Source organism: Rhinoderma darwinii, chromosome 1, assembly GCF_050947455.1.
Source record: "Rhinoderma darwinii isolate aRhiDar2 chromosome 1, aRhiDar2.hap1, whole genome shotgun sequence".
NCBI lineage: Eukaryota > Metazoa > Chordata > Amphibia > Anura > Rhinodermatidae > Rhinoderma > Rhinoderma darwinii.
The window spans coordinates 294,427,757-294,440,973 of NC_134687.1; the positions used below are offsets into that span (position 1 = coordinate 294,427,757).

The 13,217-nt window shown below is 40.0% G+C and overlaps 1 protein-coding gene across 2 annotated transcripts in view; it reads right to left on the minus strand.

Annotated features, from left to right (window-relative positions):
• Positions 1-2,105: 2,105 nt before the first annotated feature.
• PLPPR3 (phospholipid phosphatase related 3) overlaps positions 2,106-13,217 on the minus strand; it is a 33,938-nt gene continuing 22,826 nt past the window's right edge. For both annotated transcript variants that reach the window (XM_075825357.1, XM_075825356.1), the window contains exons 8-9: positions 11,208-11,387; positions 2,106-10,573 (exon numbers count right to left, since the gene is read on the minus strand). In XM_075825357.1, the coding sequence (XP_075681472.1) occupies positions 9,446-10,573; positions 11,208-11,387 (1,308 nt within the window). In that variant the 3' untranslated portion in view covers positions 2,106-9,445. The remainder of the gene's footprint in view (positions 10,574-11,207; positions 11,388-13,217) is intronic.

Here is a 13,217-nt window from a genome sequence, read left to right on the forward strand (position 1 = left end):
GTGCCTGGTGTACTATTCTCTTTACTGACCATTCGCACACTGCTTTATTACTGTAGACATTTTGTGGTCAGTGCATACGTGGCTTTTCCACCACTTAAGGCTTGTAAAAAAACTGTTACATTCCCCATAACATTAAATCCATTTATTAGAAAAGGTGTGTCTGGATGAAAACCTTTTGAGAACATGTTCAATAGAGATGAGCAAATAGATTCTACACAATTCAAATTCGTTACAAATTTCCTAAATGTTTTGGATTTTGGCGAATCTTTTAGCATTTGCCCTGCACAAATTGCTCAAAATGGCGGCTGGCATTTTACAGATCAGAAAGAGACAAGAACACAGAGAAGGATCACATGACCTCGGGCGGCGGCACGGCGGGCTTCCTCAAAATGCCTTGCAGGCAGCCATCCCTCTAGCACAGCCAATCATGAAGGGTATAGGTGTGAGTCACTGATGACTCAGGGGATAACAGTCAAATGAGTCATAGCCACTATAAACAGCCCAACCATAAAATGCTGCTGCTGTGTGGGGATACAGATAGGAGAGACAGGACGTCAGACAGAAAGGGTGAGATAGTAAAACACAGAATACAGATAGATAATAGATTTGTGTCAGTGAGTGCATTTCATAGTGAGAAGAGAATAGTTAGTTACATTTACAATAATTTGATAGAGAGATAGAGTTTAGAGAGATATAGGAGTCAGTTAGTGCCACTGTGTTAGTTAGGCACAGGCAGCCATTGCTGTGAGTGAGAGCTGCTGCAGCTATATAATTCTTACATTAATTTGAGAATAACCAATCTTCATCACATCATTCACAAATCTTCTTCAATAACATTAATCCTGGTGCTGATAGCATGTCGCTGCCTGCTGATACAGACGTCACGGACGTGGCGTCACTCATTATTTTGCATATATCTAATAGCTAATAATAGTGCCACCAATAGTTGCCAAATTATTCTGCGTGAAGCAGTTATACAGCTCCGTTATACATTAGTCTGTGTCCACGTGACATTTTTTTCCCAATAAATAGGGAAAAAAATCCTTTGCTTGTTAGCCATTTGACGGCTTGATAACAATTGCTTCTTCCAATATCACTGTTTCCGTATAAACACCAGCAGGTATCTTCCCCCAAAAAGAGATAATTTTTGGACCGTTTTTTAATTTTAAAAAGAATAAAAATTCTGACAATGCAGTGTGTTTGTTACCACCGGCTGCCATCCCTTTACCCATAGCCATATATGTAGCTGTCACTTTGACATTACTAATGCAGTCTTGGCGTTAAAGTGCTTGAAAGGGGTTTGATACTGTCCTAGAAGACCTCAGAGTGTCATACACAGCTTTTTAGGTTAATCAACACACTTTCAAGTCGCAACAAATTTATTTGGACCAAATCAAATTTGAAGGCCGGTCCAACCAAATCAGACCCGAAATGGTTTTCGGGACATTTGCTCATCTCTAATGTAAATCTAATAGCAACCCCCTGTTTAGTTTAAACTAAGATCAGTAGTCTGCCATAACCTCCATCCATGAAACCAATTGAGACCTATTTTCAGATCATAAATGAACTATGCTATAAGTACTACTGTACTGTAATACAGGTATGATGGAATATAAATATAGTAGTAGTAATAAAAGTAGTAACCATCTTATCGTTTACATTTTTTTTTTTTTTTTATCGCTAGCCATTCCTGTATCGAAACTGCTACATGTAAATTATTCTTAAGATCTAGACCATGTTGGTTGGAAATACTTCACAGGTCTTAGAGCACTGTGGGGACAATTTTTCCCAACTGTGTTAACCTGAGCAACAAGGCTAGTAATATTGATTCATTTGGGAACATGTATAAAACTTATCTTCTATGTCTTTGGTGTATGAAACATGCCTTATGCCTGTGTGCCTAAGTAGTGAGCTACTAGTAAAGTTTGGCAACAATTATACACATTAGGCACACGAAAGTCTAGAAATACACTATAAAAAAAATGACAATACAGAAGAAAGAATTTGTATAGGAGTGTTGTTCATGGAGTTCAACAACATGAAGCTATTATTTAGCATATCTATGTATATATGAGACACCCATCTGTTTTTAATTATGCTATGCATGTGTGTATATATATATATATATATATATATATATATATATATACACACACTGAATGGCTATTTTTTTACTTTATTAGAGACACCTGCCCTTTCACGATTGGTGCTTCCCTGTATGGAAATAAGAAACCTGATCCAAGAGAGCAGAATAAAATCAAGTGAACAAGCTTTCTGTGGAGGTGTGCTGGATCAACTTTGGCCTTCAGAACTGCAGAAATTCATCGTGGCATATATTCCACTAGGTGTTGAATAGATTTTACTAGGTGTTGAAATTGTTCTGTTCATGCGGACAGGATAGCTTCTTGCCGTTGCTGCTAAATTGTCCTTCTGCCATAGTGTAAACAGCTGCCATAAAGGGATGAACTTGGTCGGCCACAATGTTTAGGTAAGTTACTGTTACTGTAAGTTACGTTACTGTTCGAATGTCCATCCACAGGTATCTGAGGACCCAGGAAGTGCCAAGAAAACATTTCCAACATTACTACTCTACCTAAACCAGCATTAACTGTTGACACCTGACAGAAAGAGTTAATTTATTTCTGCTGCTTGCGCAAAATTCTGACGCTTCCATCAGCATGGTGGCGCAGAAATTTGGATTCATCTGACCAGGTGATGTTTTTCCACTGGTCAGTGAATTTTTCTATTCTATGGTTCAATGTTTTTATTGGTTTTAATGTAAAAAAAAGTATAACAATTTCAAATTGCATTATGAAAATGAGATACTTATCACATCATGCATTGCAAATGGCAAACCATTATAATCATACATAATTGTACAGAAAAAGCTAAACAAAATAACATACAAAAATGAACAAATCATCAAAGTGTACAAAGAGTCCCAAATAGCACCATTCAGGATGTGACAACAACATCACCGTACAAATGTGCCCCATATCTTTCAGTACAAGTGTTTCTATTTCAAAGAAGAAGAGGTCAAACTATCAGGGTGATCTGATACAAAAAATTTATCAATGTATAAAGAAAATTTAGTTGATCGTTTTTCAAAAGAGAACATATGGGTACCTTCCCAAAGATGGAATATATCAACAATACCGTTCTGGGCCCAGACCATAAGGTTTAAATTGGATATAGCCAAGACCAGCAAATCTAGAGGGGAATAATTCCTAGATAATGGAGTGCTGGAGTTTGAATATTCATAAAATGTCATCCAGTTATGAATCGACGCTTGCGTTAGTGGAGAGATGCGTGGAGGTTAAGAAAAAGCCCAAAGGGGTGTTAATAACAGGAGTTTCAAAGAAACAGGATGCGTGATACAATTTTCAATATGCATCCAATATTTTGTCACATCCATGTGCCACCAAAAACCAATTGGGAAACTTGGGAAGCCAAATAGTTATTATTAATCTCAGGAACTCCCAAACCTCCAGCCCGCCTATCTTTAATCAGCAATCTATAGGAAACCCTGGGTTTCGCCTGGTCCATAGAAATTTCAAAATTATGTTCTGGATCAAGGTAAAGAAGGTTTTTGGTATCTGTATTGGAAGAGCCCGAAAGAGGTTTTGGAAGCAATAACATTTTGAAGGCTGTAATTCTTCCAACCCAGGATATCTCAAATTTCGTCAGAAGTTTCCAAGTGAATGTCACCCAATAAAGGTTCAAAATGTATATTTATATAAATGTTTATACAGAGATGTCAAAGATAAGCCCAAATACTTAATGCCTTCTGATTGCCAATCAAATGGGAATTTAGTTTTCAAAAAATACAAAGAGTGTTGTCAAAGGTTGAGTGGAAGCACCTGAGATTTCCAAGTATTAAGTTTATAGTGCGAAATATTACCAAATTATTTAAATAAATCCATAGCATCAGCAAGAGAGCATTCGGGATCTGACAGTGTGAGTATAATGTCATCCGCATACAATGAGATAGTATGGGTGTGATCACCAATCATAATACCTTTGACAGTACAATCATCGCAACGCATGAGCTACGGATTCAATCGATGAAACAAAAATTAAAGTGGACAAGGGTCAACCCGGACGAATCCCGTTAGTAATAAGAAAATCATCAGAAACGGAGTCATTAGTAAAAACCCTAGCTGAGGGCAAGGAGTACAAGGCAAGAATAACACTAACTATATTACCACAAAATCCCATTAGTGTGAGAACCGAGAAGGCGTATGACCAGTTAATGCGGTCAAATGCCTTCTCTGAATCCAATGACAACAAGACCAAGGGTATCTCACGGGATTCCAGATGGTGCAGAATACTCAACAGTCTCCTAGCATTTTCAGGGGCCTGTCTGCCTTAAACGAAACCAACTTGATCTTCTTTAATTAAATCTGGCAATATAGGGGCTAAGCGAGTAGCTAAGAGTTTAGCGTAGAGCTTCAGTTCAGAGTTGAGTAACGAAATAGGCCTAAAATTCTGAGGTACATCAGCAGGTTTACCTGATTTAGGTAATGAGACTATCAAAGCAGCCTAATTCTCTTTAGGAGAAGACCCGGAGGTCAATATACAGCGTTTAAATGGGGTATAAGAATAGGGTTGAATATTCTGTAGTAGTCATTTGATGATCCATCTGGGCTAGGAGATTTTCCAAAAGGTAAGGATATAATCATTTAATCATGTTCTTGTAATAGGGGAATCAAGAGAATCTACTTGTTCAGTGGAAAATTTTGGAAGTTGTATGTTATGTAGGAATGACTGAATATCGGATTCTCAAATTTGGGGGAAAATGGGTCAGAATTTAAATGATAAAGGGCTGCATAGTAGTCTTTAAATCTATTTGCTATGTCTCCAGGATTATATAATTTGTCAGTAATAAGTAAGAGATTCTAGTGCTGAAGTTTGAGGAAAGATGCCCACAATCTGGCTGCTTTATCATTTTGTGAGTTATATCTAGCTTTTACCTTTTTAAATTTTTTTTGGGTAAGAGTGAAGGAGGCAGTTACAGAGTTGTTATCAAAGGTGAAAAAACCTCTGTCTGCTGTGGGTTTTGCTGGGCCTTATTGAGGGATTCCAGTTGTTTCATCTCAGCTAAAGAAGAAAGCTGCTTATTCCTCTATTTTTTTTGTCTCTGTGACCTAATTCATAAAGATTTCCCTAATAAAGGCCTTGTGAGTGTTCCAAAGTATATTAGTCAACATTAGTGTGGAAATATTCCCTCAAATCATCTTCTAACACCTGCTTATATATTGAGTGGGACATTAGATAAGTATTGTTCCTCCATGGGTATGTTTAATTGGAATTATAACGTTCTTCTATTGTCAGTGTAATAGCCACGTGATCTGACCACGTTATAGTTTCAATGGTAGAGGTTTCAAACAATAACAAAATCTCCCTATGTACAAGAAAACATATCAATTCTCTAATAGCTTTTATGAGCAGCTGAAAAGAAAGAGTAATCCCTCTCCGTGCTATGTAGAGCTCTCCGCACATCGTACAGCTCCCCCTGCCTAGTGTTTTTCCATTTCCACTGGCAGAAGAAGTTGTATACATAGAAAAATCAGAATTCATGTTAAAGTCGCTACTAAATAGAAGTTTCCACTGTTTCATTTTAGATACAACCCTTAAGATTCTACGTAAGAAACGGATTTGGCCTTTGTTAGAAGCATATACTGAGGCTATGGTATAAATAACATTATTAATAGAGCAGACCAGAATTACAAATTGGCCATTCGGGTCCAATTTCTCAGCAATAGGGTAAAAACAACATCATTTTTAATCACAATTAAGAACCCTCTAGATTTAGAAGAATGATGGGATTGGTAAATATTGGGGAAGTTCGTGTGTTTTATTTTAGAAGCAACTTTATGTACAATATGCATGTCTTGGGCACAAAGGACATCACATGAGAGGGTTCTAGCTTCGGACCATATGTTTTTGTAGGCTATTTAATCCTTTGAAGGGTCAAAGACGCGATTTTAAGCACCATTGTTAAACATTAAATGAAAATGATGAAAAGGCCCCCCCATTTCTTACAATTATCAGTCGAAGCACATACATCTTCGCATGCGAGACAGTTTGTATAGCAATATAATATAGGATGAAAGTAGTGACATTGCACCGTATATAAAAACAGGTAAGTAATAAAACACAAGTAAAATATGTAAAAGTACAGTATCCAACAATACTTCAAAGAGTAAGCCATTAGGAAAAAACAGCATGATTGCAAGCTATGAGGCTAAAGAAAGGACAAAATCTCTGTTTACCGAGTCCAGAAGATTTATCAGACTAGAGCACCACTGGAGAAGGGATTAAGCCTCAGCGCTATTGCGTGAGGGCCGATGAGGCAATACTTTCAGGTATCCCCCTGAATTTGATATTATTTCGCCGTGACCTCTTTCTCATATCTGCAACTTTAGTTTGCAGGTGTTGCACTTCAAAGTCCAGAACATAATGAGCAACAATCAGGTCATTATGAGATAGAGCTAAGCCCTCCATTTTGGATTCAACATAATGTACCCTTTGATCCACCTCTTGTATAGCAGCATTTATAGGGTGAATCAAGTGGCCAATCTCCTTTTGTAAAGATTTGCACAAGGCCTTAAGCATATTTTTCATAATGGAGTCAGTTATAGCCTTGTCAGAGGTCGGTATGCCCTCAAAAATATCTGAGGGGTCTAATGGCTGTGAAAGTAAGGAGCAGTCATTGCTCACTTCAAAGAGGAAGGCAGTCGGGAGCTGCAGTCGTGGCTTTTGTTATACCAGGCTCCTAGATGGGAACGGAGGATCCCGCATGTGATGTTGGTGAGTATAGTCCGCGCTCTCCTCTCGGGCCTCACAAGAAGTGGATCAGACAGGGAATAGTGCCTCATGGCCAACAAGACCGGTGCCCGAGGGAGAACAGAGCTGCTTCGTCTGGGTTGTGAGGATGCAGTTAGGCGCTCTGGAGATCTGGGCAGTGGTTCTGACATGCGGGAGCTGACCTAGAAACTAGCATCAGCGCCATCTTGCCCCCTCTCAGGGGTGCAGGAAAAGTAAAATTCCATTCGTTTATTTGGCTAAAATTCTGGTAGTATTTTCCTCCGTGGCATTCTGTACCTCTTAACCAGTGGGAAGAGAGTAATGGTGTGTTAGTATACTTAGATAAAGTCACTGAAGTTGCTAATCAGGTGCAGGGGCTGAGCTCTCAAGCAACCATTCAGCTCGGCAGCCAAGCCACAACCCAATTTTCCCATTTTATTGTGGATTCACACTGAAACTAATCCTTGAAAAACTTGCTCACTTGATTTTATGCTGCTCTCCAGGATCAGTTGTTTCATTTCCATACAGGGAATCTCCAATCGTGAAAGGGCAGGTGTCTCTACATATACACATGCATAGCATAATTAAAAAATAAAAGAACGTCTCCACAACAAATAGTCTTGTTTGATGATGGGTACAAAAAATTACTGTTACCACTTAAAGGGGTTGTCCCATAAAGGCAACCCTTGTCCATATGCCCTATTAGGACAAATGAATGTCATGGAGTGGGGTCGCCCACTCTGGACCCCCCTCTATGAGCCAGAATGGAGAACCACACTATAAAAGCAGCTCCCATTCTGCGACATTTGAATGGACACCATGTAATACTACAAGAAATACTACATGTAATACTACGACCTAGCTAGCCGTGGCTGCCCCTGGCAAAATCAGCTGTTTGCTGGGGTGCCGGGAGCTGGACCTATAGCGATCAGCTGATTGCCATGCTGGCCCTCCTATGAAACAGGATATTTCTGATAAGGCAACCCCCTCAAAAGACCTTGAAACCTTAGCAACAACTTGTAGAACATTTTAGGTGGAGTTTCCCTTTAATCATACATATATGGTTACAAGCCAGAAGGTCTATAATAAGATCATACTACAGGTCAGTGAGGTGAGTTATAGGGTCTGGATGCTGACAATATTTTTCATAATAAATGAAGTAAAAAACCAATAAGAGCTTATGGATCATAATAGCACCTGATAAAAACACAAGCACATGTAACACTAAAGATACACTAGATAGTAGGAAAATTGTGTGTGTTGGGGAGAGATACCTTTTAGGATATCTAAAATCCCTGCTAAATAGTCCAACTGTTGTGCTATATTGACACGGTATATATGGCTTTATATACTATGAGTAAATGATACATTTAGTAGAATAAAATTAAAGATTAAAGTATGTCTTCAGTAATACAGTATCTTACTAGCAGAATTAGTGATCTGCAGCTAATGCAGGGAAATTAAATCTTCCTTTGCTTCCCTGTAGATTCTCAAAAGGCTACAGATTTTTTATATGATAGACTTCTATACAGACCAGTCTATAGTTACTATCTATAAAACTCCAGGGGCAACTGCATGGAATCTGATTTCCCTGTGGCTGCTCTACTCTTGCAATAGGAGGAACTTTGCTAATAAGAATATATTAGGCAATAGAAGATAATGTAATTCCCCAAAATACACGTCTGTATACCTTTAACCAGGAGGTGTTATCAATGCCTTTAACATTATGTGTATACATGCCATATAACCGAATAAACATTTTCATTTTGATCAAAATCTTTTTAGTGGTGTTCCCAGTAAGCATACATAAAGTCCGGGAGAGCATGCTTCTTGCACCTTCTAGGTAATCTTTCCAAATTCTTCATTTCTGGTACGTTCATGAAAAAGTTACATATTTTTGTTATTAGTTTACATTGCCACATAAGGCAATTGGTACAGCAAAAGTCAGATAATTTAGCATTCATGGATTTAGCTGCTGTATTAATGGAATTTTGTTGTACTTAGACTTTCTATGCCTTACCTGTCATGGCACAGTTTCCTAACATTGGCCACACATTATACAGATAATTGCTCAGTATTGGTCTATGCTTTCTCTCTGCTGAAAACTTGCTTCCAAAATGTTTCCTTTGTTAACTGCTGTTTTGGAGTAAAAATGCCCTTCACTCGCATATGAAAGTACATTTTGAAACACAAACAGAGCATGAAATTTCATATTGCATTCTCTCTTCCTGAGCAGTTTCTAGCAGAGGAAAAAAAAGTGTTTCCCGAGGTGCTAGTGTCAGTATGGTCAAAGTAGGAAAACAATGAAAGAGCTTTTTGTGAATATTTTATACACTGTTTTTAGTATCCTGTTTTCATTTAAAAAAAAATCCTGGTCGAATCCAATCATTTCAATATTCTGTATAAATTAGAAAGGCAACTGAGTACATCACTGCAGGAGAATTATTACATATAGAGTTCAGAAGTCACTTCCAATATAAAAAAAATGTTTGCTGTGACTTAACAATACTTCTGTACTGGAGTATTTCTTCATGCTTATTGGGCAGTGATATGCTACAGTTTTCTGTTTTGTGACTTTTGTGTCAAACATGCCAATATATTTACAGCTTTGTTCATCGACAACCTTGTGGTTCAATCATTCCTTGAACCTTTGGTTCTGAAGCTTCTTGTAAAAAGGTTCCTCCAGTTCTTCACTTCCATCCCTTTCTACTACTTGGGGTTTCCTCCTTAGACTAGCTTCCCGACTTGAAGGAAAGCCAACAGTCTCAGCTACTAGGGGAGTCGGCACACCTCCGGCAACATTAACAGTTGGCCCACATCGTGGTTCTGAATCGGGTTCTAGGTCACTAATTGAGGAACCTGGAGACACACCTGCACCTTTTGGTGTCCTGTAGCCACGATAGTCCTTACTCATATCATACGTTCCTATTTCTTGGGTCTCACCAGCCTTCTGTGCAGCTTTCCACTCCCATGGGCCATTGCCTGAAGAGAGATGAACTACAGGGTGGTGAGGTGCGTGGGCATCAATGGTAACAATACTTGAACTATCCCTCTCTGAAGGTGAGCGGTATTGTGATGAATCAGAACTACTTGTCGTGGAAGATGATGAGGTTTCAGAATGTTTAGATGTGCTGGACACAAGGGATGTACTCTGCTGCTGCTGCTGCTGCTGCTGCTGTTGCTGCTTTGACATTGCAATCACCTGCATAAGCCTTGGGGCATTTGTATTAGCTCGAGGTGCTCCTCCTTTCTCTGCCATCATCATCCACTTAGCTCTAATGGCAGAACTGCCCTTGGGTGAACAAGTTTGGTTTTCTTCAGGTATATGAAGAAGCGGTGGAGCTGCAGGTCGTGGTTGGATAATAACCCGTGGCCCTGCTGTCCTAGCCTGCACTGTAGGATAAAGTGATGGTGGTGTTCTGTCAAGATCTGGCTCATCAAGCACAATACCAGAAGTTTCAGATGCTGCACGCCGATGAGCTTGAGCTAATGCCACTTCCTCTCCAAGTGTAAGACTACGTCCTTCCAAGGGCTTTGGCTTCCATTCAACTCCTGGACCTCGTGGTAGACGCGAGCCTTCAGCAGGCACGTGTATGGTCATGTGACGGCGTGCAGTTTCCTCCATAGATGGAGTGCTAACTCGGGGTAGAGTATTACTAAACGTTACCATGTTTTCTTTTCCCATTGGACTTCTGGGGGCTAGTAAATCAACATCAACACTGGCACGTTTAAGGCTACCCAAAGAATTTTTCTCACGCTGAACCTGCCAAGGACAAGGACAGAATGAAAGATGAATACATAAAGTAAATCCTTGCCATTACAAATGTGTCTGCAGCTTAAAGGGGTATTCCCCATCTCAGAAGTTCATGGAATATAAACAGGATATGCCATTAATGTCTGATAGGTGGGATCCCTCCTCTAGTACCCCCAACTATCAGGAGAATGTTCCACCTCAAGATGTGGACGCATGCATCCTGACTAAATGTAGTGGTGGCTGCATACGTGAACACCCAAGACCATAAGAATTATTTAAAGAACCGAACCAGCTTGCATGGTCAGCTTTCAATTTATCCAGCCACCTCATTTGACACAATGGCGGTTGAGGGACCCCTGTTCTGATAGGTGGGCATCCCAGGGGTGGGACCCTCATCTATCAAACATTTATGGCATATCCTGTATAAAAATTTAATTATTGAGGGTTTTTTCTTCATGTTGTTCCATACTTTGTACTCCACACTTGTTTCTCTGAATATTAAAGGTTTATTTTCTTAGACATTTATGGCATATCGATGGGCTCTGGGGGGGAGGGGGGGGGGTCTTAGATGTCTAAGATGGGAATAACCCTATAAAAGTGCAAATATATTTTCAGAACCCCCAGTGAAGTATATATCACTAACCTGACGCTGAGTAGCTTGGGCTCGAGGACGAGAAGTCAGTTCATCAGTGCTTGAAGATTTATTTTGGTGGTAGACTGACTCATGCCCTCGCTGAGTTAGGGCACGGAGAGGATCCTTACTGGCAGCTTTTGGAGAAGTGTCCTCGGGTGATGCCCGAAAATTACCCACAGCATGATAAGCCTGCAAGATACATTATACAAATGATATGTACATTTTAAGAAAGAACATAGGATTATTGGTTATCACATCCGTATTCCTAATATTTAAGCTGCTGAAGATGAAGGTAGCTTAATTGTATGTTGTATTCCTTTAACATAAACATTAGTTACTGATCCATTTACCCGTTAGGCCCTGTTCACACAGAGTTTTTTGACGAGTTTTTTGACATGGAAACCGCACCAAAAAACTCCTCAAAAACCGCCTGAAAATGCCTCCCATTGATTTCAATGGGAGTTGGACGAGTTTTTTTACCACGAGTAAAAAAAACTCCTCGTGGTAAAAAGAAGCAACATGACCCATCTTGAGGCGGTTTCCTCCTCCAAAACCCCATTTCAATCAGTCAGAAAGAGGAAAAAAAAACCTTGACGAGTGTTTTGACGAGTTTTTGTCAAACCACTGAGCAAAAACCTACTGGAGCAGTTTTTGCAGGAGGAATTTTCCACCTGCAAAAAACTCTGTGTGAACCCAGCCTTAAAGAGGGTTACTTTAGAGTTTTTTCTACGAACAACAGAAAACCAGCATGCAAGATTAATGGGTGTCCTGAATGTATGAATCAGTAGAAAACTGTACAACTGCTTATTGTCAAATATAAAGGATCAGTGAAATATACTTGCTACTCTTGTCAATACTGTGTGCGCACCCACAGTGTTCAACGTGTCCACAGCATGTTGCACATAGCATTTGATAATGCTGTGCATTGATGTCTGCTGCACCTACAAGGGTTTATGCATTCACAGAATATATGCAGCAGGTCTGGCTATCACATTAGTAGAGGGTATACACAATGGGGCAGATTCACTAAACAAAATGTGCCAGAATTCAATCATAGATAGTGCCAAGAGATGGCTTTTGTTTATGCTGCAGCTAACCCATTTGCTGCTGTGTAACAACTCCAGGGCTTTTCTGTGTAGCAGTGCCACGTGTATCATCAGAAGTTGGCATCAGGGTTCTCCCTCCAGGATATATATATATATTATACAATTATTTTATTGTATAACTATGGACCCTCGATCCAGGGTTGGCCTTAGGATAGATGGCGCCCGTGCAAAATTTTGTTTGTGTCCCCCCCACAGTATAATGCAATTTATAGTGCCGCCACACTGTATAATGCCCCCTTTAGTGCCCTCCACACAGTATAATGCCCCTTTAGTGTCCCCCACACGGTATATTGCCACTTTAGCGCCCCCATACAGTATACTGCCTCCATAGCTGCCCCATACAGTATAATAATAATATCAAATATTATAACCCCTTCAAAGAAAGAATATTTTTTCCTGTAAGTGTGCCCACACAGTATTTTGGCCCCTAAGTGCCACACACAGTATATTGCCCCCTGTAGTGCCCCTACACAGTATAATGTCCCCTAAGTGGCTCCCCACAGTATAATGTCACTCCTCCCCTCCCCTGGGTGTCACACACAGATCCCCCTTGTAGATAGTACCCCCTGTAGATTGTGCCATACAGCTGTAGATTCTGCCATACAGCCCCCCTGTAGATAGTGCCATACAGCCCCCACCTTCCCCTTGTAGATAGTGCCATACAGGCCCCCACGTTAACCCTCTTATTTTTCAATTGGGGAAAGCCTCTATGGGAAATGAACAGGTAAAAAAAATAAGATTGCTGCCCTCCCTCCTTACAGGTCTCAACTGAACACCATTGCATTCAAACATGTCCCCCCACCCCTTCTCTACCTGTATGTGCAATGTACGGGACATTCATACATTGCACAGAGGGGCGTTCTCAATGTAGTAAAGGCTTTTCCCACTGCAGTCGTGTCGCATACTGTAGGTG